Source organism: Ictidomys tridecemlineatus, chromosome 9 (assembly GCF_052094955.1).
Source record: "Ictidomys tridecemlineatus isolate mIctTri1 chromosome 9, mIctTri1.hap1, whole genome shotgun sequence".
Taxonomy (NCBI): domain Eukaryota; kingdom Metazoa; phylum Chordata; class Mammalia; order Rodentia; family Sciuridae; genus Ictidomys; species Ictidomys tridecemlineatus.
The window spans coordinates 38,213,222-38,239,561 of record NC_135485.1 but is presented as its reverse complement, the minus strand read 5'-3'; the positions used below and the strand labels follow the sequence as shown (position 1 = coordinate 38,239,561).

Below are 26,340 nucleotides of genomic sequence, written 5' to 3'. Positions count from 1 at the left end.
GCATCCCCAGCCCGTTTGGACTTTTTAAAACATGAAAATATTTTTCTCTGCAGAGACTTCAGCAACACAGAAACGCTGTGCAGCGAACAAAAATATTATTGTGAAACATGTTGCAGCAAACAGGAGGCCCAAAAAAGGTACGTAAAGGATTTGGCTCCAAAGTGGCTTTGTGACACGGGTGGCATAGGTGGGCACACAGCTCTGGCTGTGGATCTCAGCTTCACAGAGCTGTTCAGGTCCTTCCCCACCAGGGAAACGTGGACAGGAGTGCTGGCTTGGAGAGCTGTCTGTCCGATTGTTTGCTCACTTATTTAGTCACTCAACCAGTACTGAGCGCCACGGTGTGCCAGATATTATGCTGGGTACACAAGTGGGGATCAAATATAATCCCTGTCCTCTTGATACATTAAAGATAAATGTATTTAGCACAGTACATAATGTAGTAGACACCCAATATTATTGTTGTTAGTATTATTTAGACATTGGGACTTCTTATTTACAGGGATTTTTTAAAAAAACCCATCATCTAATAAGAAGTTGTGAGGGAGTCAAGGACACATCAGTTACAGAGCTAGGCGGTAAGAAAGCTATTGTGTTCTTAATTGATATAGAACCCAGAGCTCCCCATCTTTTTGCTAGCATCTGACAGTTACAGTTTCTGGACACTCTGTGATAACCGTTTGTTCCTCCTTATCTGCCCCCAGAAGCCAAGATGCTCAGTGTTTTAGTCATCCCATGAAGCCTTACTGCAAGTTAAATTTTATTATTATTATTATTATTATTTCTTCCTGCTGGTTCTGGAGTTTCCAAGGTAGCTCACACATGCTCAATACTTCTGTTTAAAACCCTTGAGGTTGTGGATCAAGATTGAAATAATTTTTCTACCAGCCTCCTTAGCCCTCCACCCCAGATATGAACATCTTTCCTCATTTCAACAAAACTTACAAAAGGCCCATCAGTGTCTCAGGCAGCAGTGGAGGTAGCAGGCAGATCTCTGTTAGTGGACAGGGAGCTTGTCTCTGCTTCCCATCTTCTTGGTCTTCTAAGGCAGACGGCATGAAGAAGATTGCTGTTCAGCCCTGCAGGGTTTTTTAAATTTGTTTTTTAATACTTATTTATTTTTTTTTAGTTGTAGGTTGACCTTTATTTTATTTTTATGTGGTGCTGAGGATCGGACCCAGTGCCTCCCGCCAGCTAGCAAGCGCTCTTCCTCTGAGCCTCAACCCCAGCCCATCTTTATTTGTTTTACTAGTAATTGAACCCAGGGACTCTACCACTGAGCTACATCCCTAACCCTTTTTACTTAATTTTTTTTTTTTTTTATTTTGAGACTGGGCCTCATTAAGTTGCGTAGGACTTCACTAAGTTGCCGAGGCTGGCCTGGAACTTGCAATATTGCCTCTGCCTCCTGAGTTCCTGGGATTACATGCATGTGCCACCATGCTCAGGAGCCCTGAAGGTTTGATGCATTAAAATGTCACATGTTCCTATAAAAGAGGGGGCTCCCCATAATTCTTTGACTGATGTTTTTATTTTGCTTCTTTTTATGAACAAGTTTTAACTTAACTGATTCCTCAGTTAGACTCAATCTCTTCTTTTCAAACAATATGCATTGAAAATGTGCAACGCTGAGCAGCACCGACACTGACTCAGCACATTCACGACATGGGGGGCCTGGGAGGTAACCAAGCTCCTCCCTTCCAGCAGTGCTGTCTGTTAAGCTATTACTGCCGTGATCATTGAGGAACGCTAATGATCATCCCATGAGAAAAGGCTTTCTGTGTTTATGTGAGTGTGGGACATGCTGCTTCAACAAACCAGAATAGTTTCTTTACTGCAATAAAAAAGCCAAAACTTCAGTGTGCTAATGCACATGGAGGACTTTGAAATAGGAAGCATCCCTGTCCAAACATAGCCACAGGAAACTCCAGTGTTCTCTGGAGCCCAGTTTGGGAAATGTACCCCTGAGGCAACGCCTGCATTATAGGTGAGGAAACCGAGAACCACAAAAGGGGTCTGATTTGCCAGATGACAGGAGAAAGGGGTAGGTATAAGCCCAGCCCCCCTTATGTCTGACACCAGGAGTGTGTGCCCGAGCATCTTCTGCAGGTTCTCTGGAGTTTGGTCTGCATCCTCCCACCTTGTCCTCTTCCCAACTTCCTTTTCTCAAAAGCTCTCAGCCCTCCCGTCCATATCTCAGGGATGGATTGTCCAAATATATTCTACTCTGGGAGGCAGAGGACAGTGACAGAGCAGTTGCACGTGTGTTTTTATTAGTACACAAATTCAGAAGCATCTACTTTGACCAAACAGAGACACACGTTGTGATGTTGCTCCAGTTAGCTGAGGATCGGCATTAGTCAGTCTCTATAAGCCGGAATCCTTTCTTCCTGTGAGCTGTTTGGTTATTGGCCAGTTTGAAATGTGCTAGAATCCTTCCTACTCACGTTTATTAGGCAACAGCGTGTTTTTGTTCCCTAATCAGTTATTGGGTGCAACTGATTTTCTGTTTCTTAGGATGAGGGTAAAAAAACTGCCCATGATTCTGGCCCTGCACCTGAAGCGGTTCAAGTACATGGAGCAGCTCCATAGGTACACCAAGCTGTCTTACCGGGTGGTCTTCCCTCTGGAACTCCGGCTCTTTAACACCTCCAGCGATGCCGTGAACCTGGACCGCATGTATGACCTGGTGGCCGTGGTCGTTCACTGCGGCAGGTAAAGGTGGGCTAGGAAGTGGGTGCACATGATAACACAGGGGTTTGTCACCAAAACAGGCCCAGGCACGTCTGACTGGGCTGTAATACTCAGCATTTTGGGGAATGTCATCCATACTCTCATTGATCACCTCATTAAAAAAAAAGAATACAGGTTTGTGTCATTTCACAGTGGGAATGTGTACTAAGAAATGGCTCATCATTGTGTGAACATCGTAGAGTGTACTCCTACCACTAAGGCTGTGACAGTGCTTTACATTGTTACAGGCAATGTAATCTTCATTCTTCCCTATCCCCCACCCCACCCCGTCCCACTATGGATCAGAGAAAACATTTGGCTTTTGGTGTTTTGGGATTGGCTTATTTCACTTAGCTTGATATTCTCTAGTTCCATTCATTTACCTGCAAATGCCATAATTTCATTCTTCTTTAAGGCCAATTAATATTCCATTGTGTATGTATATACAATGTTTTCTTTATCCATTCCTCTGTTGAAGGGCATCTAGCTTGGTTCCATAGTTTAGCTATTGTGAATTGAGCTGCTATAATCATTGATGTGGCTGCGTCAGTGTAATATGCTGATTTTAAGTCCTTTTGGTATAAACTTAGGAGTGGTATAGCTGGTCAAATGGAGGTTTTATTCCAAGTTTTCTGATGAATCTTCGTACTGCTTTCCATGGTGATTGCACCAATTTGCAGTCCCACCAGCAATGTATGAATGTACTTTTTCCCCCACATCCTCACCAACACTTATTATTGCTTGTATTCTTCATAATTCAGGCAATGTAATCTTAAGGGACTATTGTTGTATGTGTGGTGTGTCACTAGCTGACATATCACATGGTACCTGACTCTATAAACATCCTACAGGTATACATAAATAGGATCACAAAAATGATAATTCAGTTGTTCTGTAATAAAGGACATAATAAATCTTCATTGGCAACAATGATATTTAAGATAAACTTAAAATAAAATGGAAAAATAAAATTTATGCTATGATTTTAAAATTTAAGAAGCTAGATTACATCTACTGCATGATCTCAAAAGTTCTTTAAGATGTAGAAATAAAGACTGGAAGCAAGAGGTCTGATATTTAATAATTTTGTGGTATTTGGAGTGATTAAAATTCTATTCTTAAAAATGTTCTTTAGGCAATGTTAAGACTTTCCCCACATTCTGTAGTAAGGGTGCAATCAGAGAACGGAGAGAGAAGGCTTCTAGAAATGGAAAAGTAAAGTGTTTAGATGAAGGTTTTTTAGGCAAATATTTTTTTATCTTATAATTTGGTATAAGCACAGAAAAGTATATTGAAAGCCCCCCCCCCACTCCGTGAAAGCCCCCCCACCCCACCCCGTTTGCCATCTCTTTATTTTGGGGAGTGTCCTAGAGCCAGTCTTCTCTCCATCCGCCTAGGTAGTAAGTGGTGAGCAAACCATTTCCAAGAGGAGACTGTTGCAGTGAGGGGAATGGGCTGGTCCATTTTTCACTCTGCTAGGATGAGTGGGCTCAGAGAGTGTAGCTTTGCATATGATGTGTCCTGTTTTTTTTTTCTGAGTATATTAACTTCAAGTCACTGTATATTTTTTCTTATGTCTTATGTGAGTTATATTTATTGATGGTTATGAACCAGCTTTGTGTTCTCCTGGAGAATAGCTCTAGCATCTGTTCTTCTAAAGAACAAAGACTCTACATTGTGGAGAGCTGAGGGAGGTCTTGGAGCAGGTGGAGCATGATGGGGGTGGACATTGTGGTGACGACAGCGTGGACCTTCAAGTTGTGCCAGGGAGGCTGGAGAAACGGGCATTCGGACGGCAGGGCACACGAGCACGTTCAGTTTGGATCTCTGTGGGTACCCAGTGCTGATCCCTGGGAGCACTGGTGAGAGCAAGTCAGAGGCCCATGGAGGGCTTGGGGGACCTGTGGGAAGTTGGGTTCTGGAATCATCCCTGTCTGTCATGGGGATACAAAGGTCATAGCAGCTCTGGCAGCAAGGGGAGTTGGTGCCAAGTTACACATGCTACCCACTAGGATGCTTGAAACTCCTTCCCCGAGGCCAGCTCCTTTCCGCACACAGAGCAGGGCTGGCCTCACATGGGAAGTGGGTGACTTCCTGGGGTTTGAGCTGCTGCTGTGTGGGTTCCATGCCAGGATCTGAAGACTGCACAGGAGCCTGCCTTCGTGAAGCATAGGGTCGGGGGGAAAGACAGATAACACAGAAGTAAGCCCACGCCACCAAAATAAAACTTCTGCCAGATAAAGTACGGTTTTGATTGGTGCCCTGAGGAGTAAGTAGGGAGATGAGGGTGGGTATTGCAAGGTGCCTCTTTAGGTAAGGTGGTGGGTGACATTGATCTAGGAAGGTAACATTCAAGCACAGCCAAGGAGGGAATGGGCCAGGAATGCAATTGTGAAGGCCCAGATGGGAGAATAGGAGCCCAATGCCTGCAGCTCAGAGGCAGAGGGAAGGAGTGTCCTGAGGAGGCTGAGAGAGACAGGAAGAATTGTTTGCAGCATTTTTGTGTTTTGAGAAGTGGAGGGATTCAGCTTTTCAACTTCAGTGGTGCATTAAAAAACAACTCTAGATTTAGAATGAAAATCCCCTTAGAATGCAAATCTCATGTAACAACCCAGTAGCAGTTGTTCTTTCTACTCCTTCCACAGTGCAAAACTCCAGCCTTTCTATCTTAGCACTCATTGTCATGTATTGTAGTTCCTCAGCATCTTTCTAAGACTTAAATCAGATCATCCTACTCCTCAGAATTGCTTGGTGTCTTCCTGACTCCCACAGCCCCGAGTCTGCACTCTTAGCTACCAGGCCCCGTGCTTTCTGTACCACTGTCCTTCTGCCCCTCTCTGGTTGTCTCCCCTCTGTCCTCCTGGGCCTCACTTGGCTCCAGCTGCTAGGTTTCCAGGCTTTTCCTGAACACACCATGGCTAACTCTGCCCCAGGGCTTTGCACTTGGTATTTCCCAGTCTTGAAACTTCTATCACTAGTTGCATGACTGCTCTCCTCATGTCCCCATGTCCTTCAAGGAAATTTGCTTCTGCTCAAATCTCACATTATCAGAGAGACCTCCTTTCACTGCTGTTTATCAAGTTAACGCCTGCCCCTCGGTCCTCACTGTCCTGTTACCCCACCGACTCTTCCTCGTGGCACTTGTCACCACTTGACATGTATTAACTGTTGGTTTGTTTATTGCCTACCCAGCCCACACCCAGTGCCTCAGTCCCTTTAGTGCTGCTCTAACAGCAGCACAGACTGGGGAGTTTATGTGAGTAGAGGTTTATTTGGCTCATGGCTCTGGAGGCTGGGGAGTCCAAGGTCCAGTGGCTTCATTCTGTGAGGGCCTTCTTGCCATCCTATGTGGCGGAAGGCATCACATAGAGAGGAGGGCAAGAGGGAGAGAAGGGGCTGATCTCGTTTTCATAGCAAACTGCTCTCGCGATAGCAGCACCTTTAGCAGTTACCTTTAAAGATCCCACCTCTCAACTCTTGTTGCATTGGAGCTTAAGTGTCTAATAGGACCTTTAGGAGACACATTCAAACCCTAGCACCAAGTCCCAAGACAGTGGGACTTTGTGTCGATCACTGTTTTTCTCCCTGACAGCCAGAACAGGGCCTGGCACACAACAGGTAGACAGGAACTCTGTTAATACTTGCAGATCCGAAAGCCTGTTTCCCCACTGGAATCTAAGTCCTTAGAGCATATTCCCTTTGTGCATTTTGGTATTTCCCGACCAGGTGCTCCTCTATGAATTGTGGGTATAGACAAAGCTATACTTTGTTCTTTTTGTTACTATTATTATTTAAGGTGGGGTCTGGCTATAATACCCAGGCCAGCCTCAACTTCCTGGCCCCAAGCAGCCCTCCTATCTCAGCCTCCTGCATAGCTGGGACTGTAGGTGCCTGCCACTGAGCCCGGCTGTACCAAGTTCTTTATCCTGATGGCCTTAGTTTTTTTTTTTTTTTTTTCCTCTAAGACACTGCTCATAAAGAGCAAAGTAGAGTTTTATAAAGAAATAAACGTTTACCTCGTGACTTTCTTTCATTTGTTCTTTTCCAGTGGACCTAATCGCGGGCATTATATTACTATTGTGAAAAGTCACGGCTTCTGGCTTTTGTTCGATGACGACATTGTAGAGGTTAGTATGCAGATTGTTCTCCAGTAGGCAAAGGGTACAGATGGGACTTTGGGGGGATGTGCATGTGTGGTGTTTTCTAAAATAGGCCCGTTTTCCCATAATCTGACTTGAAAACTTAAATTTCTTTTAAAACTAACTTTTGCTGATCCCCATGCTCCATGGAAAGGGAGGGGAATATGGACAGTGCACTTGTTACTATTGTGATCTTATTACCTGATGCCACAGACATGGCATCTCTCCCTGTGTGTGTCACCATTAGTCACAAGGATGTGTGCTTTTGTTTCCTACCATGTCTAAATTCCTTTTAGGTACAGAGAAAATAATAGACTTCAGAGTTCTATTAAAATTCTTTTTTTAATAAAAAAATTTTCTTGTTTTGATTATTGTTTAAAATATGTGTGATATTTTTCAGTCTGTTGGATCTGGAAATCACTATTACAGCAAAACATTTCATATATTGATTTTGTTGATTTTGAACTCTACATTTAAGGACATGGTCTATTTTAACCCACTAGGGTAACTTTTGAGTAAGTTACACTGAAAGAAATTAACTCTAGTGGTCTGAATGAAATGAAGTTACTCTCAGATCCTTCAGTTTACCAGCTGAAAGATAGAACCCCTGGTTTCTTCAAAGGGTGTTTGTGTATATTTGCTGATGAATGAAAAGGTGACTTTCTTCTTTAGTGATTTGTAATTTGTGAATATGTCCTTCTGTCTGTGGAATTATCCATTGGTTATCAAAAGTTCCACACTGGATCACAAGTTCAAAGCCAGCCTTAGCAACTTAGCAAGGCCCTAAGCATCTTGGCGAGACCCTGTCTCAAAACTGAAAAGAACTGGGGATGTGGCTCAGTAGTTAAGCACCTTTAGGTTCAATCCCTGGTACCAAAAAAAAGTATCAAATTGTGATTTTATAACAACTAGCGTCTCTTGCATTTTTCTGTATGTTCCATTAGTGTTTCTTTGCCCAGAAATCAAGGTAAATAATTGTATTGTTTTATTTTTCCTTTGTTGCAGAAAATAGATGCTCAAGCTATTGAAGAATTCTATGGCCTGACATCAGATATATCAAAAAATTCAGAATCTGGATATATTTTATTCTATCAGTCAAGAGAATAAACTTAAAGAACTGTGGGACTAATTCAAGCAGGGGAAACTGTTCAAAGCACTATTACCCATTTCCCCTGCAGACCTCCTCCTTCCCCAGCAGCCCACTAATGTCACCACTCAGTGATCTGGCTGTGTTAAACTTTCTCCTTTTTTTTTTTTTTTTTTTTTTTTTTACATGCAGCACTACTCTTGGTTTTATTTTGGTCTGAGGTAGAGTTAACTGCAATCAGATTGAAGTAAGATTTATATGAATAACAGTTGCTAATTTTAGGTTTGGGTGAGTGCTAAGCCACTCGGCTATGTCTGCTGAGTTACAGTGGCATTTCCTATGAATGCCATGGTCTATTTTCAGTGTTTGCTAAACTTCCTAAATGGCTTCTGGGGTTTCCTTCCAATGCATTCCTTTAACTTGTCCCTGGAGGCATTGCTACTACCCCTTTCTAGCTTATCTGCCTCTTTTCTGACAGAAGGACAGAAGAATTGGGTAGATGTTCACCTTTTAGGGCTGCAACTATAGCTTTAAGTTCATACAAGTGGAATTGTTTAAATGTTTAAAAGTGAGTAACCTCGATACTAAAAATCATCCTCCCCGTGGCACAGGGTGACGAGGAGCTGTTCGCGGTGGCTAGTGTCTGCACCGGGCTGTGCTGACCTAGCTGTCAGAATTCCAGGGGCTAAGCAGTTCTGGAGCTCAGGGCAGGCAAAGCCAAGAGGAAGGAGTTTTTGTGGACAGTGAAAAGTTGCTTTTCTTAATCTTTCTACCAAAACCAAGTTTCAGGAAAATAACTCACTGCTGTTAATTTTTAGTGACACATTTCTTTTCTAAGGTCCTGTGAGTCGTATTTATCCTGTTCCTGGCACTGCTAAGGTTTTCAAGCTCTCTTTCCAAACCCTGCTGGTGTTTCGCAGTCTGTGATCTCAAGGCTGAGACACCCCGTTGACTGCCTCTGGCACATCTCTCCTTAGCCAGCCAGCTGGTCAGCACCAACGTCCTTCCGTATCTGGAGTAACAACAGCACTACACCTTCACAACCATCAGCCGCACTGTACAGCTTAATTTTTTAAAAAACATATTCTGTCTGTTTACTGAGGCACTGGCAGTCCCAGGGCAGAAACAGAGAACCCTCCCTGGAGGGAATGCTGGAGTTAGCTGAGATATGAGGTGGGTCCACGGATGTGTAAATGGGCAGGTGGAGGAATGGACAAGATGGCGGCGGTTTCTTTGGCTCAGACTCCTAGAATGCTTGACAAGACAGAGATTTTTGGAAGAACCTCATCTCACTATAGTTACTTTTACTTTTCACTTGTTATGTATTTATTAGAGCATTTGAGTATTGGTACCTTTTATTAAAAGGGTCAATTTGGTGTTTTTGCTGTTGGACTGGTTTTTGGTTTCCTACAAATACCATGAGTCAGAAATCACGACTTCCTTTGGGAAGTCAGTTGACTTCCATACATTTTAATATACTGTGAACATGTTATTTTGTTACCTAATCCGTCTGAGAACAAACATGCAAACTCTTGGCATAATGTGAACTAAATCTGAAATTGAAAATGTTAGTGGCCATTTTGCAACAATGAAGAGGATAGCACTTTATCTAGATGAAAACTGGATTTCTTATTTTTGAAATACCTTGAACTGTTTATTGCTCAGAACTTAAGCATGCCAACACTTCATTTGTTCATGCTTGAAGTGAAATGTTTTACTCTTCACTGGAGAAGACAAAACAGGGTGATCTTCATGTTATTGTTTTATACAAGTGATGAAAATGTACCTTGCCTTGATTAGAGGCAAATTCATGTTTATAAATATTTTGTCTTTTCTTTTCCTCCATGAAACATTTGCGGTAATCACTTACCTGGGAGATGAGTCTTTATCTTTAAGAAGAGGCTCTTTCCAATTGAAGGTGATTGATATAGGGAAAAGTTTGTACTATAGATAGTCCATATACTTGATTGCAAGTTACAAAGTTTAAGAAAATGATGGTTATCTCTAATATTTGGAAGTGATTTCGTAAGAAAAAAAACTATTAAAATTACCTTTGAAACAACTCTCGAATCCACTTTATTAGACAAAAATGTTTCAATTGGAATTCTACAGCAGTAATAAATAGTATGACTATAGGCTCAGTTCATTTATCACTTTTTTAATCTGTAAAGAATTTTTCCCAGTTATTGGAGTGATTGCTTTGAACAGACAAAGTCAGTTATAATTCAGTGTTCATGAGTACATTTTGGGAATTAAAGTATGGAAACTATTGCACAGACATTTGGATGGTTGTGTGATACAGAAAAGAGGATCGGAAGGAGACAAAACACACTTCTCTATCAACACTCCATCAGTTTCTCAAAATTTAGAGTTCTCTGGTAATTCCTCACCTCTTCCTCTTCAATAAACGAAACAAAAACTAGGCAGCTACATCCCCCCCCCAATACCCCAATCATTTTTCTTTATGTAAAGACAATAGCATGCAAACACTTTGTTATTTTTTATCCCCTCATTCCAGGCATAATGCAGAGAATGGTGTGGGATGCGTGAGACCATTCCAAGGTCACAGTGATAGCACAAAGGCTCAGCAATATTCCCTCCGTGGCCAGGGTTTTTGTGTGTCCCCTTTCAGCAGGAGTGAGTAGGCCTGCTGCATTTCTCTAGCTGCTGGGTGTCTAAACGTAAGTTACAGTGTTTTACACTTAAAAAAAAAAAAAAAAGAACTATTTGTTTTATTGGTTACTTACTAGTTTAGTGCGTAGATTTTGGTACAGTATGCTAAAGTCTTTTTTTAAAAAACGAATTTTGGTAAAATGCTGACATCCAGTCCCGTTCTGTTGCTGCGTCTTCTGTTCCAAGACAATGAGAAGTGGACTGACGTGGAGTGCAAGGAACATGATCAGGGCGTTAGCTGAATAGGAAGCCAGTCATTTGGTTTTGTGGCCTGGTATATTTTGCTTTTAAGCTGAAATGGAAAAAATGATGGAAACGGTCCTATGCATTTATTTTCATGAATACCCTTCGTTTCATGGACAGCCTAATAGAGAGAACTGTGTTCTAACTGGCACTTAGGACTTATTTTAGATATTGGAGTGTAGCTTTATTACAGATGGATTTTATCTTTAAACATTGCATTTTGATCAACTTTGTATATTCATGTGTATTAAAATACTGTGCACAAAATGTTTTGCCCTCGTTTGCTATTATATGGTCAAGGCATTTTTCAGCACTATTGTGATTAACTCATGTAAATGGCATGGGTCAGAGAAAACTATTTCCTATTTTTCTGCCTAATTAAATTTCTGTTTTCTAGTATTACAATTAATTTATTTTTGGCTCCCATTTCTGTATAACCAAAATAGTTATTGTATTTGTGTGGCATTCACTTGATTTTGTTGCTTAAAAAGAAAAGAAAGTCTTGTCGTGTTTGTTTAAAATAATCTGTACCTTTTTTTTTTTAATGTAACCAATTTAAGCACTTTAAGCAATAATGTCAATCTCGTGAGATTTCAATCAGTTTAACACCCTGCCTCTAAAACTGTTTGCAAAAGAATAAATAAATAAATAAAATAGGAATTCTCTTCCTAGAGAATGACATCTGGGTACTGTTACACACGTGGACCTGAAGTCCCTTTTACCAGGTGAGAATCAGTGACAGATCTTGGGTCCAGGGATTCATTCCAAACTTGATTTTTCAAACAGTGGAAATGTAAAGAAGAGTCTGGTCACTGTGGTAGATAAAGGCAGTGCTACTGTCAAGGCTGAGAAAAATCAATGTTCTGGAAATAATGCACCGTGTTTTGAGTGAGAGAGATCAGCAGAATTAATCTAGAAACTGACATCTGGGGGATGGCACATGGAGAAAAATCAGTGTATAGAATTCAGGCGTAGCTCATTAGACATCACAGTGGATTTTTGGAGATTTTATGTTATGAAATGAAAGAGCCATTCCTGAGATAAGAAAGTAGCTTCGGCCCTGGGGTTCTGTCAACCTCTGGTTTCTAGGCAGGAGTAGGGTGTGGCCCTGGGCCTGGGCTGCTTGGCCTGGGAGCTAGGGGAACCCTGAGCTGCATGCAGACCACTGCCCACCCAGAAGGCCGCATGTTCAGGTCCCTGCCTGGTGGTCTCAGAGTGCAGCTTGGGGTGGGCTTCTATTCCCAGGGGTGCATGCATGGACTGGAGGTTGTTATCTGGATACTTGCTTGGACCCAATTATAGAGGTACAACCCCACTGGCCAAGAACAGGGACTATGCCGTTAAGTGGTAGGTTTCCTGGTTCCTGCCTGTTCTCTTTACAGGTGACACAGTTGAACTTGACTGAGCAGCAGCAGACACTTTGGGGAAAGTCTGCCAGAAAGGCCAAAGGAGAAGACCTTGGGATTGTCCTTTTTTAGGCTTCATTTTCTCCACCCGTCAAATGGCATTTATAGAATAGGCCTGTCACCCCCAAGGCACCAAGGTAAAAGTGGTGTTCTTACACAGAACCTCTACCTTTCTTCCTTAGGGCCCCACTTTGTTCCCTGCCTGCTTTTTGTCTGTGCTAGCCTGCCTTCTAGCCCCTTCTATGGATGATGCAATTTTTAAATCAAGGGATAAATCCATTAGGTTGCAGCACTAGACAGAGCTTTGCTTAATTCATATGATAAAGGAACCAATATGTTGGCGACCTTAACCATAGATTTTATGAATCAAATATGTCATTTCTAACAAATTGTTTACTACCAAGTAATTAGAACATATTCAGACTTCTAAAATAAATCAGGGCCTGAGAGTCTTGAAGCTATGTGTCTGGTGATTTTACTGGCTTAACCACCTGTGTTTGCATTTTTAAGTGCCCATTTGATTTAAGGTGCTTTGAACCAAACATGAGGAAATAAAAGATAACTTCTTTGTGGTTATAAGAGACCGGAGTCAGAAATGACATTGGATTTTTGTAAAAAAAAAAAAAGAAAAAAAATGATTTCTAATTTTGTGTCCATTTCCCATGTGATTATAATAAAGTATTTAGTCACAACTTTGGGATGTCATATTCAAGTTATAAATTACACAGATACATCTTGCACTTTTTCCTCTCTCGACAGTGAGCATATAGGCTGTATGGAAGGTGGCATGGAATTCCACAGAAGCTCTCCATGAGAAAGGAGGTTGGCAAATGTAGGTTGCAGTCTTCTGTTTTGTCCCCACCTCTTTTTTTTTTTTTTTAAAGAGAGAGTGAGGGAGGAGAGAGAGAGAGAGAATTTTTTTTTAATATTTATTTTTTAGTTCTCGGCGGACACAACATCTTTGTTGGTATGTGGTGCTGAGAATCGAACCCGGGCCGCACGCATGCCAGGCGAGCGCACTACCGCTTGAGCCACATCCCCAGCCCCTGTCCCCACCTCTTCATGACAGGGGGCTTGTGGATGAAAACTAAAACTTGGATCTGACTTGGCTGGAAGCAAAATAATTTGATGGTTGAAGTTTTGTAACCAAGTCCTGTGAGCCAACTCAACTGTAATCATATTTCAGGGTCTTTCTTAATGGAACTTGCCAGAGAGAACTTTGTGTGCTGAGACAACTAAAAATAAACAAGAAAAATTTCAGAGTGAGCCTTGATACCTCATAGCACACGAGGTCTCTGCACTTCAGAGTTCATCTCCAGGCTGAGAGTTGCTGTCTTTACAATCTGAGGAGATTAGATTTTGTTTTTTCATGAGTTAGGAAACCTGAGGGAAAAAGAGACTATTGGCCTTGCCTTCTTTCATAGAATAAATTGTTTGAAATGCCTTAAAAAGAAATTGCTTCTGCATATTTTTCTGTCTGGTAGTTCAAAGTCCAGAGAACAGTACAGCTATATCAGCAGCCTGTATGGTTGTCTGTGTCAACCTGGGCATAGGAGGCTATGTGGAAGGAAGGGTGAAGGCTATAAGTTCCAGGATGTTCATTAGTTGACCTGGATTTTAAGCCACATATCATCTGAAGAATCTAATTGGTTTATGAAATCTGAATTTGCTATAAAACCTGCTGTCAGATGGGAACTTGGACAGAATGTAGAAGAAAAAGGGGGCATGAATCTCAGAGAGACAAGTGGAAGACAATGACTTTAAGACTTTCCACTTAGCTTCTAGCCTTGGGTATCATTGCAACAGCTGGTCCTGTCTGTGCCTTTGACCTTCAGGGCAAGATGGGACTTAGGCCAACCCCATAAGTACACCCTCAGCTGATAAGAAACCTACAGATTCTTTTAAAACTTTTTAAATTGGTGCATTACAATTATCTATACCAGTGGGATTTATTGTTATATATGCCTACGTGCGTGCAATATAATTTGGTCAGTTTTCATTTCCGGTCTCCATTGTCTTTCCTTGCCTTCTCCTTCCCTGATTTCCTTCCTCTATTCTACTGGTCTCCCTTCTATTTTGCAACCTGCAGATTCTGTGTCCTTTCTGTTGTTGCCCTGACCTTGATCTCTGATAGAATTTTAGACACCTTCAGTACAGGTGGACATAATGCTGGGGTAGGATGCTAACAGGTGGCATTTGGTGAAGGGGCCCTTCTTCCCAGGACCTCAAGGGAGATTCAGACACAACTGCAAAACAAAGATAAGCTTGCAATCGCTAGTTATTGGAATCATCCAGAACTCCTGGGGTACCACACTACCCTGCTTTATCTGTTCCCATAACATCTCCCAGGCATGAAAGACAAGGCTGAAGAGAGGTGAGAAAAGGAAAAACTGCCTACAGCCTGAGCCAGCCGCTGTGACCTTGTTTTTGCCTATGTGTCAGGAACTTAGATGCTGTCAGGAACCGCCTGGTGCTCAGAGCTGGGCCATGGGTTTTCTTGCTCGACATAATCTCACAAAACACCAGCCTCAGACAAGGTCATGCTGTGACCATGATGAAATGAGACTCACTGAGATGCTCACTGTTGGTGATGTGTGGCCTCTGGTTGCAATGAATACATTAAACAGTCTGTTCACTGTAGGTGTGTTCCTGGTGGTTCCTGGGTAGAAGGGAGAAGGCCTTACACATAAAAACACTTTTTGTAATGAGTGTCTTGATGCCTAAAACTGATCGACAGCAACTCCTACCCAAGGTGTTGGTAGTGTTGGTCTGGAAGCCAAGAGAGGCTTCCAACTTTGGGGAAGCTGGACTTATGTTTCAACTAACCTATTAAATAAGGTCTGTAATGTGTGGAAGTTGTCAGGAAGCACAATGGGCAGGTCACGTGGTAACCATGGACGCAGCAGGATGACCATGGACGCAGCATGATGAGAATGATAGGTTTTGTTTGCTGCTGTAGATTCCTGGCACCTCCACACCTACCTGTAGAAACCTGTGACTCAAGTGTGTCTGTCTCCAGAGCCCTTGAATCCATCAAGGTGTTAGGACCCCCATTCAAGGCAGGTCGGAGCTCTATCCATATGGAGAGTTCAGTCTATTTCAGAATTCTGAGGAAGTCCAAGTTCTTCTGGATCTTGCTATGTGTGCTGAAAAACTTCAGAATCCTCGGTCTAGGGGTGGAAAGGGGGACAGTGAGAGGTGGAGAAGACAGGTGGCTGCAGAGGTGACTGAGGACACAAGTTCAGGGTCTAGTGCCCTCTAGTGGAAATGACCTAAAAACACACCCTGATTTTTCTCCTGTACAAATCTGCCACCTGCAACACCAAAAAGACCTCAAATAACTCAGTCAATAAACGAGCAAAGGAACTGAACAGGCACTTCACAGAAGAAGAAATATGAATGGTCAATAAATATATAACAAAATGTTCAACATCCCTAGCAATCAGAGAAATGAAAACTAAAACTGTACTGAGATTTCATCACACTCCAGTCAGAATGGCAATTATCAAGAACACAAGGAACAGCAAATGCTGGTGAGGATTCATTCATACGTTGCTGGTGGGACTGCAAAACTTGGAATGGAAGCACCATTGACCTAGTTATCTCACTCCTTGGTATATACTCAAAGGACTTAAAATCAATATACTACAGTGATGCAGCCACAACAGTTTTGGGGGTGGAGAGGGTGGTGTTGAGGGCCACAGCTGAGTCGGGATGACGCATGGCATTTTTGCCAGAAGTAGTGGTTGAGAGGTGACGCCAGCGAGTTCTCTCGGAGTTCCCGTTGAGTTCCAGTTAAGCTCTCGCGGGGATTCCTGGAGAGTTCCCATTGGTTGGTGAAGTGCCGGAGGAGGGATATTTCCAGCTACTGGTTGCTGAACGAGCCGTGTGGCGTTCGGGAGAGTTCCCGGGGAGCGTGTGTGGAGTGTGCTGGTGGAGTTCAGAAATAAAGTTTGTTCCTGCTTTAGTGGCTCGTGATTTGTGCCCAGCCAGACTGTGGCAGGGTGGGGTGGGGGAGTCCCAGGCATTGAACTCGGGGGCACTCAGCCACTGAGCCACATCCCCATCCCTATTTTGTATTTTATTTAGAGACAAGGTCTCACTGAGTTGCTTAGTGCCTTGCTTTTGCTGAGTCTGGCTTTGAACTCATGATTCTCCTGTCTCAGCCTCCCTAGCCACTGGGATTACAGGCGTGCACCACCGTGCCCAGCCACATCAATGTTTTAATAGGTCAACTCACAATAGCTAAGCTATGGAACCAACCTAGGTATCCTTCAACAGATGAATGGATAAGGAAACTGTGGTATACGCAATAGACTATCACTCAGCCATAAAAAGAATGACTTGATGACTTTTGCTAGATCCGTTGATAGATCTGAGACTATTGTGCTAAGTGAAATAAGCCAACACCCCAAAACCAAAAGTCAAATGTACTTTCTGATATGTGGATGCTAACACACAAAAAGGTGTATATGTTGGGGGGGTAAAGAATAGAAGTTCATTGGATTAGACAAAGGGCAATGAAGGGAAGACGGGAATAGGAAAGACAGTAGAATGAATTGGACAGAACTTTCCTATGTACGTAAATGAATACACAACCAGTGAAACTCCACATCATGTACAACCACAAAAATGGGATCCTAAATAGAATAAGTTATACTCCATGTATATATATTATGTCAAAATCTACCCTATTGTCATATATTTCTAAAAAGAACAAAGTTTTAAAAATGGAAAAAACGGTCGTGCATATCTTGCTTTTATTTTATTTATATACAATTATTTACTCATGGTTTTTTCTAAGGGGACCTGAGAGGGTCCGAGGAAAGTAGAACTGTATTTTAAAACTATTTTTCTTTTTTTTTTATTAGAGCATTATAGTTATACATAGTTGAGTTCACCTCAACAAATTTGTACACCCATGGAATTCAGTTTCACTTCCTGTTCCCCCCTCCCTCCCCACCTCTCCCTCCTCCACTGACCTTCCTTTCCCTCTTCTATTGGTTCTTTCCACTTATACATAAAGGTGAAATTCCCTGTGGTATATTTATGTGTGCACATAGCATGGTTTTTTAAAAAATTCAATCTGCATTTCTTCCCCTTTACTATCTCTCCTCTCTCCCTCTCAACATCTTTCTACTCTACTGATCTTTCCCATGTCTTTATGATGTCCAGTCCTCCCCCTCCTTCTTTCCTTTATTTGGCTTTAGTTCTACATATGAGAGAAAAACATTTGACCCTTGAGTTTCTGAGACTGGTTTATTTCACTTAGCATGACATTTTCCACTTCCATTCATTTACCAGCAAATGCCATGATTTCATTTTTCTTTACGGCTGAATAAAACTCCATTGTGTATGTATACCACAATTTCTTAATCCATTCATCTGCTAATGGACATCTGTTGATTCCATGGGTTTTTGTAAAAATAAAACAAAAACCCAAAACTTGCCAATGATTTTCTTGAATCCAAGCCAAGGCTGAAGTCAAATGGTCCTTCATCTTTTTGTAAAATGGGTCAGTGGAACAATGGATCTTCAAAGGGGGTGAAGGAAATCATCCCCATGAAGAGTGTCTTTTCACCTCTGAAGCTTTGTGCCCAGAAAGTGTTGTTGAGTGAATCAAATACACGGTACAGGCATAGGCTACGGAGCAGGAACATACAACAGAAGACAGCTGACTCCAGCTTCTATTTAGCTTCTTAAGGTTGCAAAGTAGGATGGGAAGAAAGAAAAAGAAGGAAGGAAAGAAAAGGACATCTTTGAGAAATTGATGGGAGATCAATTTCAAAGATCTGAAAACCCTACTTTCTTATTCTGGGAGGCAGAGAGAGAGAGTCCACAGCAAGTCAGCTAAGGTGACAAAGCATAATTTTAGTTCTCATACTCCTACCCCAGAGCAAATATCTGGTTTTGTTTCTGTTATTCAATTCTTGATTACAATTCTTTGCAAGCTGTTAATATTTGTCAACAAAAACTCTTAAGACATTTCCCAAAGTAATACAGAATAGGGGCTTATTTACTGTTTTAAATTTTCTGGAAAATTTGTTTGCATTTTGGAGCCGTCCCACATTATCTTGGCTAAAGACATTTATTTCAGGTTGTTTCTGCTAACTCCATACTAGAGGCCATATAATAGAACTTTATATTAAGCTCAGAATTTTTCTCTTCTCCATTTGCATAGAGCTAAGGGGAGCTAAGTATTGGACCAAAAATCTACAGTGACATTCTGAGAACAGGAGCTGTGAAGAAGTGAATGATGGAAGTGTGAGAATATTCAATAAAGAAAATTTGCAAAGCAGAGCTGGAAGGAACAGGGAGAAATAACGTGTTATTCTTCCCCGGCATGACTTGTTAGTGAGCGACTTCTGTCACACCAAGATTTAGATGAGGCTGCCTGATGGAATTTATTTTAAAAATAGATTTCAGGAAAGGCAGATATATTTTGTTTTTTAAAAAAATCTTTCTTATTACAGGGAATTTTAAAACATGTACAAGCGTGGAGAGAATATTGAGGAGTGACTCAGCTTCAGCATTAACTACGGCCCATCTTCCTTCAGGCTGATAGGATTTTCAGATAGAATTGGAAAGTTACACAAATAACCAGGCTTCTTTCAACTATTCGGGGTCCCTAAACCCAGGAAGGATAAAGTATGAGGTGCTAATACAGCCCAGACTGACAGGTAGCTTTGGGGTCCTTCCTCTTACTTGAAATAATACGCCATCCATTTAAATGCCGAAGTGTTTTGTGACTCAGAGATTTTATTTTTGAAATGGCTTTAACTTGTATAATGGCCAAGTAGTATGAAATATAGTGATAGTGAGTCTGCAGTGCATGGGAGTGACCACAGGCATTTTGAAAACTCTAATAAAGATAATGGCTCCTCATAACTAAGATAAATCATAGAATGTGATCTTGTACACATTTAAGCGAAAGTGAAAACTTCTACAGCTGTCTTTCTCTTCTAAGTTTTCGCCTAACCATCTACTCCTTCCTTTTCTAGAATTGTCCCACAGGGGCAGGGCCAGCTCAATGTTCTGTCTGTCTGCACCCCTACCCATGATATTTTCCCTCATGGCTCCTCATCAGCAGGTTTCACTGATCCATGGATTACAATAAAGAATCCCAGAGTGCAAAGGGGATAATGGGCTGAACTTTCCAAGTTGAGATAAGGGGAAGACGCCCTGACATCTTAGCAAGACTTGCTTGTGCCGCTTTCTAAGTGAGTACTGCCTAGAGGACAGGTGACAGTTGTGCTGGCACCGAAGCAGGGTCACCGTGTGGTGACCCTCGCAGAGAGAAGGAGATGAGGGCTCTGTTTTAGCTCTCTGAATTGTCACCTCTCCTGGGAGTCTGCAGATGGCATCTCAGAAAAGCACATGGGGCTGGGCTGCGGGGGTCTGGGCAGGAAAGAGAAAGGTGGTCTTAGCAGGCAACGGGGAGACAGAATGAATTTCACCTTCCTCACCCCATTGTTCAAATGATCAGGGCAACCTTAAGTAGGACTTACGGTACATATGTACAGTATTTACTTTATTTTAGTGGATGGTATTTTAATGGCATTTTATTACTGTACATTCCTTTTATATGGGATTTTATAAAGTTTCTTAATGAGAACATTGAGACTGTTCAATGAACCAGAAACTTTGAAATCGAGGATTATATCATAGTAACAGTCTCAGCATTTAGTTTACATTTGGAAATTTGTTTTCTTAATATGGGATTTAGAAAGTTTAAGCTTACACGAGAGCATGGTTTCAAATGGTTTTCTGCTTTCTCTTGGGTTTCTTTTCTTTTTTTCTTTCTTTCTTTTTTTTTTTTTTTTTTTTGTTTTGTTGTTGTTAAACAGCTGCTTTGCCATATCCAGAGATCTTTTCAAAAAGCAAAAATAGTAGGGGAACTTTCATTTTTGAGATCTTCATAAAAGTAAATTAATCTTCCAGTCTACCTCAGTCGAGGTTATCAATGAGTTAGAATTTGATTTATAACACACTTGAGTATGTTTCTTGATGATTAAGCCATATATTTAAATGGTGAAATTATTAAATTTTTTAAAAAATTATTTGTTCTAATCAGTTATACATGACAGCAGAATGCTTTTCGATTCATATACAAAAATAGAGCACAGTTTTTCGCTTCTCTGGTTGTACACGAAGTAGGGATTTTATAATCATACATGTACCTAGGGTAATGATGTCTGTCTCATTCCACCATCTTTCCTATCCCCATGCCCCCTCTCCTCCCTCTCCTTTGCTCAAGCCAAAGTTCCTCCTCTCATCTCAGCCCTCTCTCCCCAAGAATCAGAGAAAATATTCCATCTTTGGTTTTTTGGGATTGGCTTACATTGCTTAGCATGATGCTCTCCAACTCCATCCACTTACCTGCAAATGGCATAATTTCATTCTCTTTTATTGCTGAGTAATATTCCATCGTTTATTTATACCACAGTTTCTTTATCCATTCATCTTTTTTAAGTTGATTCCACAGTTTGGCTATTGTGAATTGTATTAGAGACCCTATGCCTAATAGAAGAAAAAGTAGGCCCAAATCTTCTTCATGTCGGATTAGGCCCCGATTTCCTTAACAAGGCTCCTAAAGCACAAGAAATGAAATAAAGAATCAATAAATGGGATGGATTCAAATGGAAAAGCTTCTTCTCAGCAAAAGAAACAATCAATGAGGTGAAGTGAGAGCCTACAGTATGGGAGCAAATTTTTACCTCTCACACATCAGATAGAGCACTAATCTCCAGGATATATAAAGAACTCTAAAAACTTACCACCAAAAAACCCAACAACCCAATCAATAAATGGGCTAAGGAACTGAACAGACACTTCTCAAAAGAAGAAATACAATTGATCAACAAATATATAAAAAAAATGTTCAACATCTCTAGCAATTAGAGAAATGCAAATCAAAACTACTCTAAGATTTTGTCTCACTCCATTTGAAATGGAAGTTATCAAGAATACAAGCAAAAATAAGTGTGGGTGAGGATGTGGGGGAAAAGGCATCCTCATTCATTGCTGGTGGGACAGCCAATTGGTGCAACCAATCTGGAAAGCAGCAAGGAGATTCCTTAGAAAACTGGGAATGGAACCACCATTTGACCCAGCTATCCCAATCTTTGGTCTATACCCAAAGGTATAGACCAAATCAGCATACTACAGGGACACAGCCACATCAGTGTTTTTAAACAGTGAAATCCTAATGAAAAGATCTGTGGAACTCCTGAGGCAGGGTTCCGTGGAACAGAGTTTGACAACTGCCGTGTGGCATTTCAGGCCCCCGTGCTGCCCTTGCATGGCTTATTTTTTCCGTTGAGAGATGGTGTCGAGCTCATTTTAACCTCATTTCACTAGGATAGCTCTGTAGGTTGGAGAAAAGGAGGGCAAAGTGGCCCTTCTGTCCCCTTCATTCCCTGGCATAGTGAGGGTGGGTTCTGAGCCAATACCAAGAAAAATCGCCAAGTAGGAGAACTTTGTTCTCGTGGCTTCTCCGGTCCTGGAACTGGAATGTTTCTGCCATCTCTTCCTTTAGGAACTCATGGCAGTGAGCTGCTCTTTCCTACCCAGGCAGAGTCCCCTGTAGTCGCCCAGCTCACTCTGCGCTCCGAGGGGCCATGATCCAGATGTTTTCTTCCGTCTTATCTTTCATCAGGACTTCCCCATTCAGAGTCCTTACCGGCTGTCTTCAGTCTATACTGGTGTTATGGTTTAGATATGAGGATCCCCCAAAAGCTCATGTGTGGACAAGGCAAGTACATTCGGAGGCAACGTGATTAGATTATAAGAGTTGTAACCTAACCAGTGGATTAATCCACTAGTAGGGATTCACTGGGTGGTAACAATAGGCAGGTAAGGTGTGGCTGGAGGAGGGTGCACTTAGGGTTTACATTTTGTCCCTGTGAATGTGACTGTCTCTCTGCTTCTTTGTTGCCCCATCCTGAGCTCCTTTCCTCTGTTGCACCCTTCCACCATGATGTTCTGCCTCACCTTGGGCCCAGAGCAATGGAGTTGGCTTCCTATGGACAAGGCCTCTGAAACTGTGAGCACCAAGTAAAATTCTTGCCAGGTCTTTTGGTCAGAGTGGCAAAAAGACTGAGAAAATAGCTGGTAAACTAATCTAGCAGATAGGTTGACTGGTACTGCTTTGCAGATATTAGTTATTCTTATTACACATATGCTGAGCAATTATTAGATGCCGGATGGTGAGCTAAGCACTTTGCATGAGTTATCTTGTTGGGTTCCTGCAACAATTCGGTGAGACAGGTTCTTTCATGACTTCCCACATCTAGGATTGGAAAACAAGAACGATGGGCCTTTCTGAGAATCCTTCTGGGGAGCTTTGTCGTGTGGCCACCCTGGCTCCCTGGTGCAAAATCTAAACACAAACGATGAGTTGGTGTGGAACCAAGCTTTGTTCACCAGAAAGAATAGATCTCCCCCTGCCCCCCGCCAAATAACACACAAGTTAAGAGCACAGGGTTTGAAATAAAAATGACATGAATTTAAATGTTGCCTCTGTCGCTGACCAGCTGTGTGTACCTGGTCAGTCTCAGCTTCCTCTTCTGCAGAATGGGGATAATAACAGCACCTATGTCTAAGTGTTATGAGGATGAAACGAGGTAAGTGTGTCAAGTATATAAGATGACGCCTGTCACTCTGAGCATTCAGTGCTGGAATGTAAGTGGTCAGAAAATATTAGCTGTTATTTTTGTTAGTATTGTGACTTGTTATTAGGGCTGGGCTAGCCGATCACAACACTGACAGCCCAATCTTCCACTTACTCACAATTTAAAACAGGAAAAAGTGAAGCTGCCTGGATTAATGGAAGGAGAGAGAGAGAGAGAGAGAGAGAGAGAGAGAGAGAGAGAGAGAGAGAGAGAGAGAGAGACTGTGCTAAGAGGAGAAGATCAAATGGCCCAGAGAAGGGGCCACCAAATTACTACATTTTTTGCATTAGTTTTCTTGTCGGGTTCCTGCAACAATTCGGTGAGATAGGTTTATATATATATATATATATATATATATATATATATATATATATATATATATATATAAATAAACTATTATAATACAAAAACTCATGCAAAACTCATTGAGCTTAATTCTTTTAATCTTGGATGGTAAGCTTGCCTCTTTGCATCCTGTGAAGTCTGCTCTACAGCTCGATCCTAAAGGTAGTTATTCAGTATCTCTTTTCTTTTAGAGCAATAAAATCTACCGGGTGGGTGCTGGGCATGGCTGGATGCTGCTGTGGCCAACTAAGGAAAGAGAATGGGAAGAGCTCATGTCTTCAGGCCCTCCTTCCTGCACTTTAGGCCTTGAGAGAAGTGTTGCCCCGGGAGCTGACTAGGCTGCTGGCGTGTAATCAAGTCAGCATTTTCTCCACAAATGCTGCTTCTGCCCTCTGCAAATCAGAGGGATTCTCATGACACAAGTCTTGCTCCCAAGCAGGTGTGAGGCTCAGCCAGGGGCATTGCTGCTTACAGAGGCCCACACTCACGGGCAATGGCATCTCTTTAGGGCCTAGAAGACACTCGTCAGGGCCCACAGTGATGGCAGTCTTCTGTCCATCCACTGAAGGTGCCCCAGCAGCACAGGCTGCTCCAAGTTTGTAGTAATTTGGTGGCCCCTTCTCTGGGCCATTTGATCTTCTCCTCTTGGCCTTTTTAATATGGAAATACCCTTGGTTTCCCCAGTTCCAGTCAACAAACATGTTTATATTTTTGTTGTAAAACACTTTTGTAATATTTTAATTTTTTTTCTTGAGATGACGTCTTGCCATGTTGCCCAAGCTGACTTTGAATTCTTCGGCTCAAGAACACTCCTGCCTCAGCCTCCAGAGTAGCTGGGACTATGGGAGCATGCCGCTGCACCCAGATAAAACACTTTGGTATTATTATTATTTTGGTACCAGGGATTGAACCCAGGGTGCTTAACCATGGAGCTACATTCCTAGCCCTTTGTTAGTTTTTATTTTGAGACAGGGTCTTGCTAACTTGCTTAGGGTCTCACTAAGTTGCTGAGGTTGGCTTTGAACTTGCAATCTTCCTGCCTTAGCCTTGCCACTGGGACTACAGGCATGTGCCACCATGCCTGGTAATTTATATATTTTTTTAAAGTAATAAAATGCTCATTGTCCATAGTTAACAAGACAATACAAAAAAGAATTTTTTTTTGCCATTTTTCATATATTTGGTTTTCATACACATTAAAAAAGTTCACAGAACTGACACACACATCATGATTATAGTTAAAAATTCAAAAAATAGGTAGAGTGAGCCACAGGCACTGGCCCACACCTGTAATCCCAGCAGCTCAGGAGCCTGAGGCAGGAGGATCTCGAGTTTAAAGCCAGCCTCAGCAATTTAACAAGCCCCTAAGCAACTCAGGGAGACCCTGTCTGTAAATAAAATACAAAATAGGGCTGGGGATGTGGCTTAGTGGTCTAATGCCCCTGAATTCAATCCCCATCACATCCCTTACCCCCAAAATTAGGTAGAACGAAAAACCAAAAATTCCCCTTTACTGCAATTACATTTTTCACCCAAAATAACTACTCATGAAAGTTTGTAAATTTCTTACATATATTTAAACTCAAAGATATATAAATATGTAGATATATATTAAGTTTTGATTTTGTAATAGACATCATTTTTATTCTGCAACTTGCTCTTTATTTCAAAGTTTTGAAAACTTTTCCATACAAGGGTTTACCCCATTTAAATAGTCACTGTGTGGACCAGGGGTGTGGCTTGGTGTTTGCTTAGCATGCACAGAAGAGGCTCTGAGTTCAGTTTCCAGTACTTAAAAAAACCCCAAAAAACAAAAAAACAAGCAAAACAAAAGTCTGTATATTATTCCATAGTAAGAATATATGACATCTTTCATTTCAGGGACATAAGAACATTTAGATTTGTTTTACTATTATAAAAAAACCTTACAGTGAGTATCTTGGTACACATACGTTTGTGCACCCACATTTTTAAACTTAAAACTCTCCCCATAGCACAGAAAGGATCTAGACTGGTAGGCTCAGAAGGTTTAGCTGTATGCAGGTATGGAGTTAGTTCAGGGAAAGCATTTGGGAAATTGGAGGGACCCCTTGAATCTTTGGACCAAGAGCTAACAATAAAACCCAGCACGACTTGGTTTTAGGAATGCCAAAAGAGATTTCTCTTTTTAAAGTTTCACATTTATTTAATGTGCACAGCTGGAACCACCATCTAACAATAATAATAAGAGACACAATTTTAAGATCGCCAGAAGACAGCATAATGGGTTTAATATTTGTCATTAGCTGGCACATGGGTCTTTCCTCTCAGGCATCCGGGACCCAAGAGAGGCTTGAAAGTTGATAATGTGTGTTTTTCCACTGTTGCTCTTTCAGCGGGCTCTAGAATTTCCAGTTGGTTCGTGTTGTGAAACTTGTCTTTCTTCTCAAATGTTTTCCTTGGTGTGCAGTTGTTTTGCAATGGTTGCCAAAGTCACATGATATCAATTGTTAAGTGTCACAGCAGTTGTTTACTCATTCTTGAGATAAAAGATGGAAATCTGAAAGTGGAAGGGTAAGACTTGGAAAGAGGACTTAAGAAGCCACTGTTTCAAAGCCCTGGATGAAAGAGCTGTCGTCACCCCTTGCTTTGAGTTTAGGGTCCCTTGAATGATCTTGTTTGTCTGCAGACGGTTGGTTCCTACATCAGTGATTTACAGGCTCTGTCCTGAGGGTGGGTTTGCACTGGAACACGGAGGGAAGGACCAAACATCAGGGCCAGAGTCCAGAACTAAATGCAGGCTATGCCCGAAGCAGTAGTTCCCAGCCTGACTATGCTTCAGAACCAGGAGGAACCCCCTGCCACCCCACACACACCCCGAATAGCCACACAGCCTCTCCAGTCTTGCTCCACATTCCCTGATCTCAGACCCTGGCATGTGATTGTAGTTAATCTGTAACATTTATGACGTCAATGGAAACAAGTTAATAGTTCGGAGTTTGTATTAATCACATTAATCGTGGGACTTATGACATTTATGTTGACCCTTACCTTCATGGTTA

At 41.7% G+C, this 26,340-nt stretch overlaps 1 protein-coding gene across 1 annotated transcript in view; it reads left to right on the top strand.

Annotated features, from left to right (window-relative positions):
- Positions 1 to 11,535, top strand: part of Usp46 (ubiquitin specific peptidase 46) — a 65,603-nt gene extending 54,068 nt beyond the window's left edge. The window contains exons 6-9 of the mRNA XM_005319995.5: positions 54 to 137; positions 2,518 to 2,715; positions 6,782 to 6,860; positions 7,878 to 11,535. Of these exons, the coding sequence (XP_005320052.1) occupies positions 54 to 137; positions 2,518 to 2,715; positions 6,782 to 6,860; positions 7,878 to 7,979 (463 nt within the window). The 3' untranslated portion in view covers positions 7,980 to 11,535. The remainder of the gene's footprint in view (positions 1 to 53; positions 138 to 2,517; positions 2,716 to 6,781; positions 6,861 to 7,877) is intronic.
- The last annotated feature ends 14,805 nt before the right edge of the window (positions 11,536 to 26,340 follow it).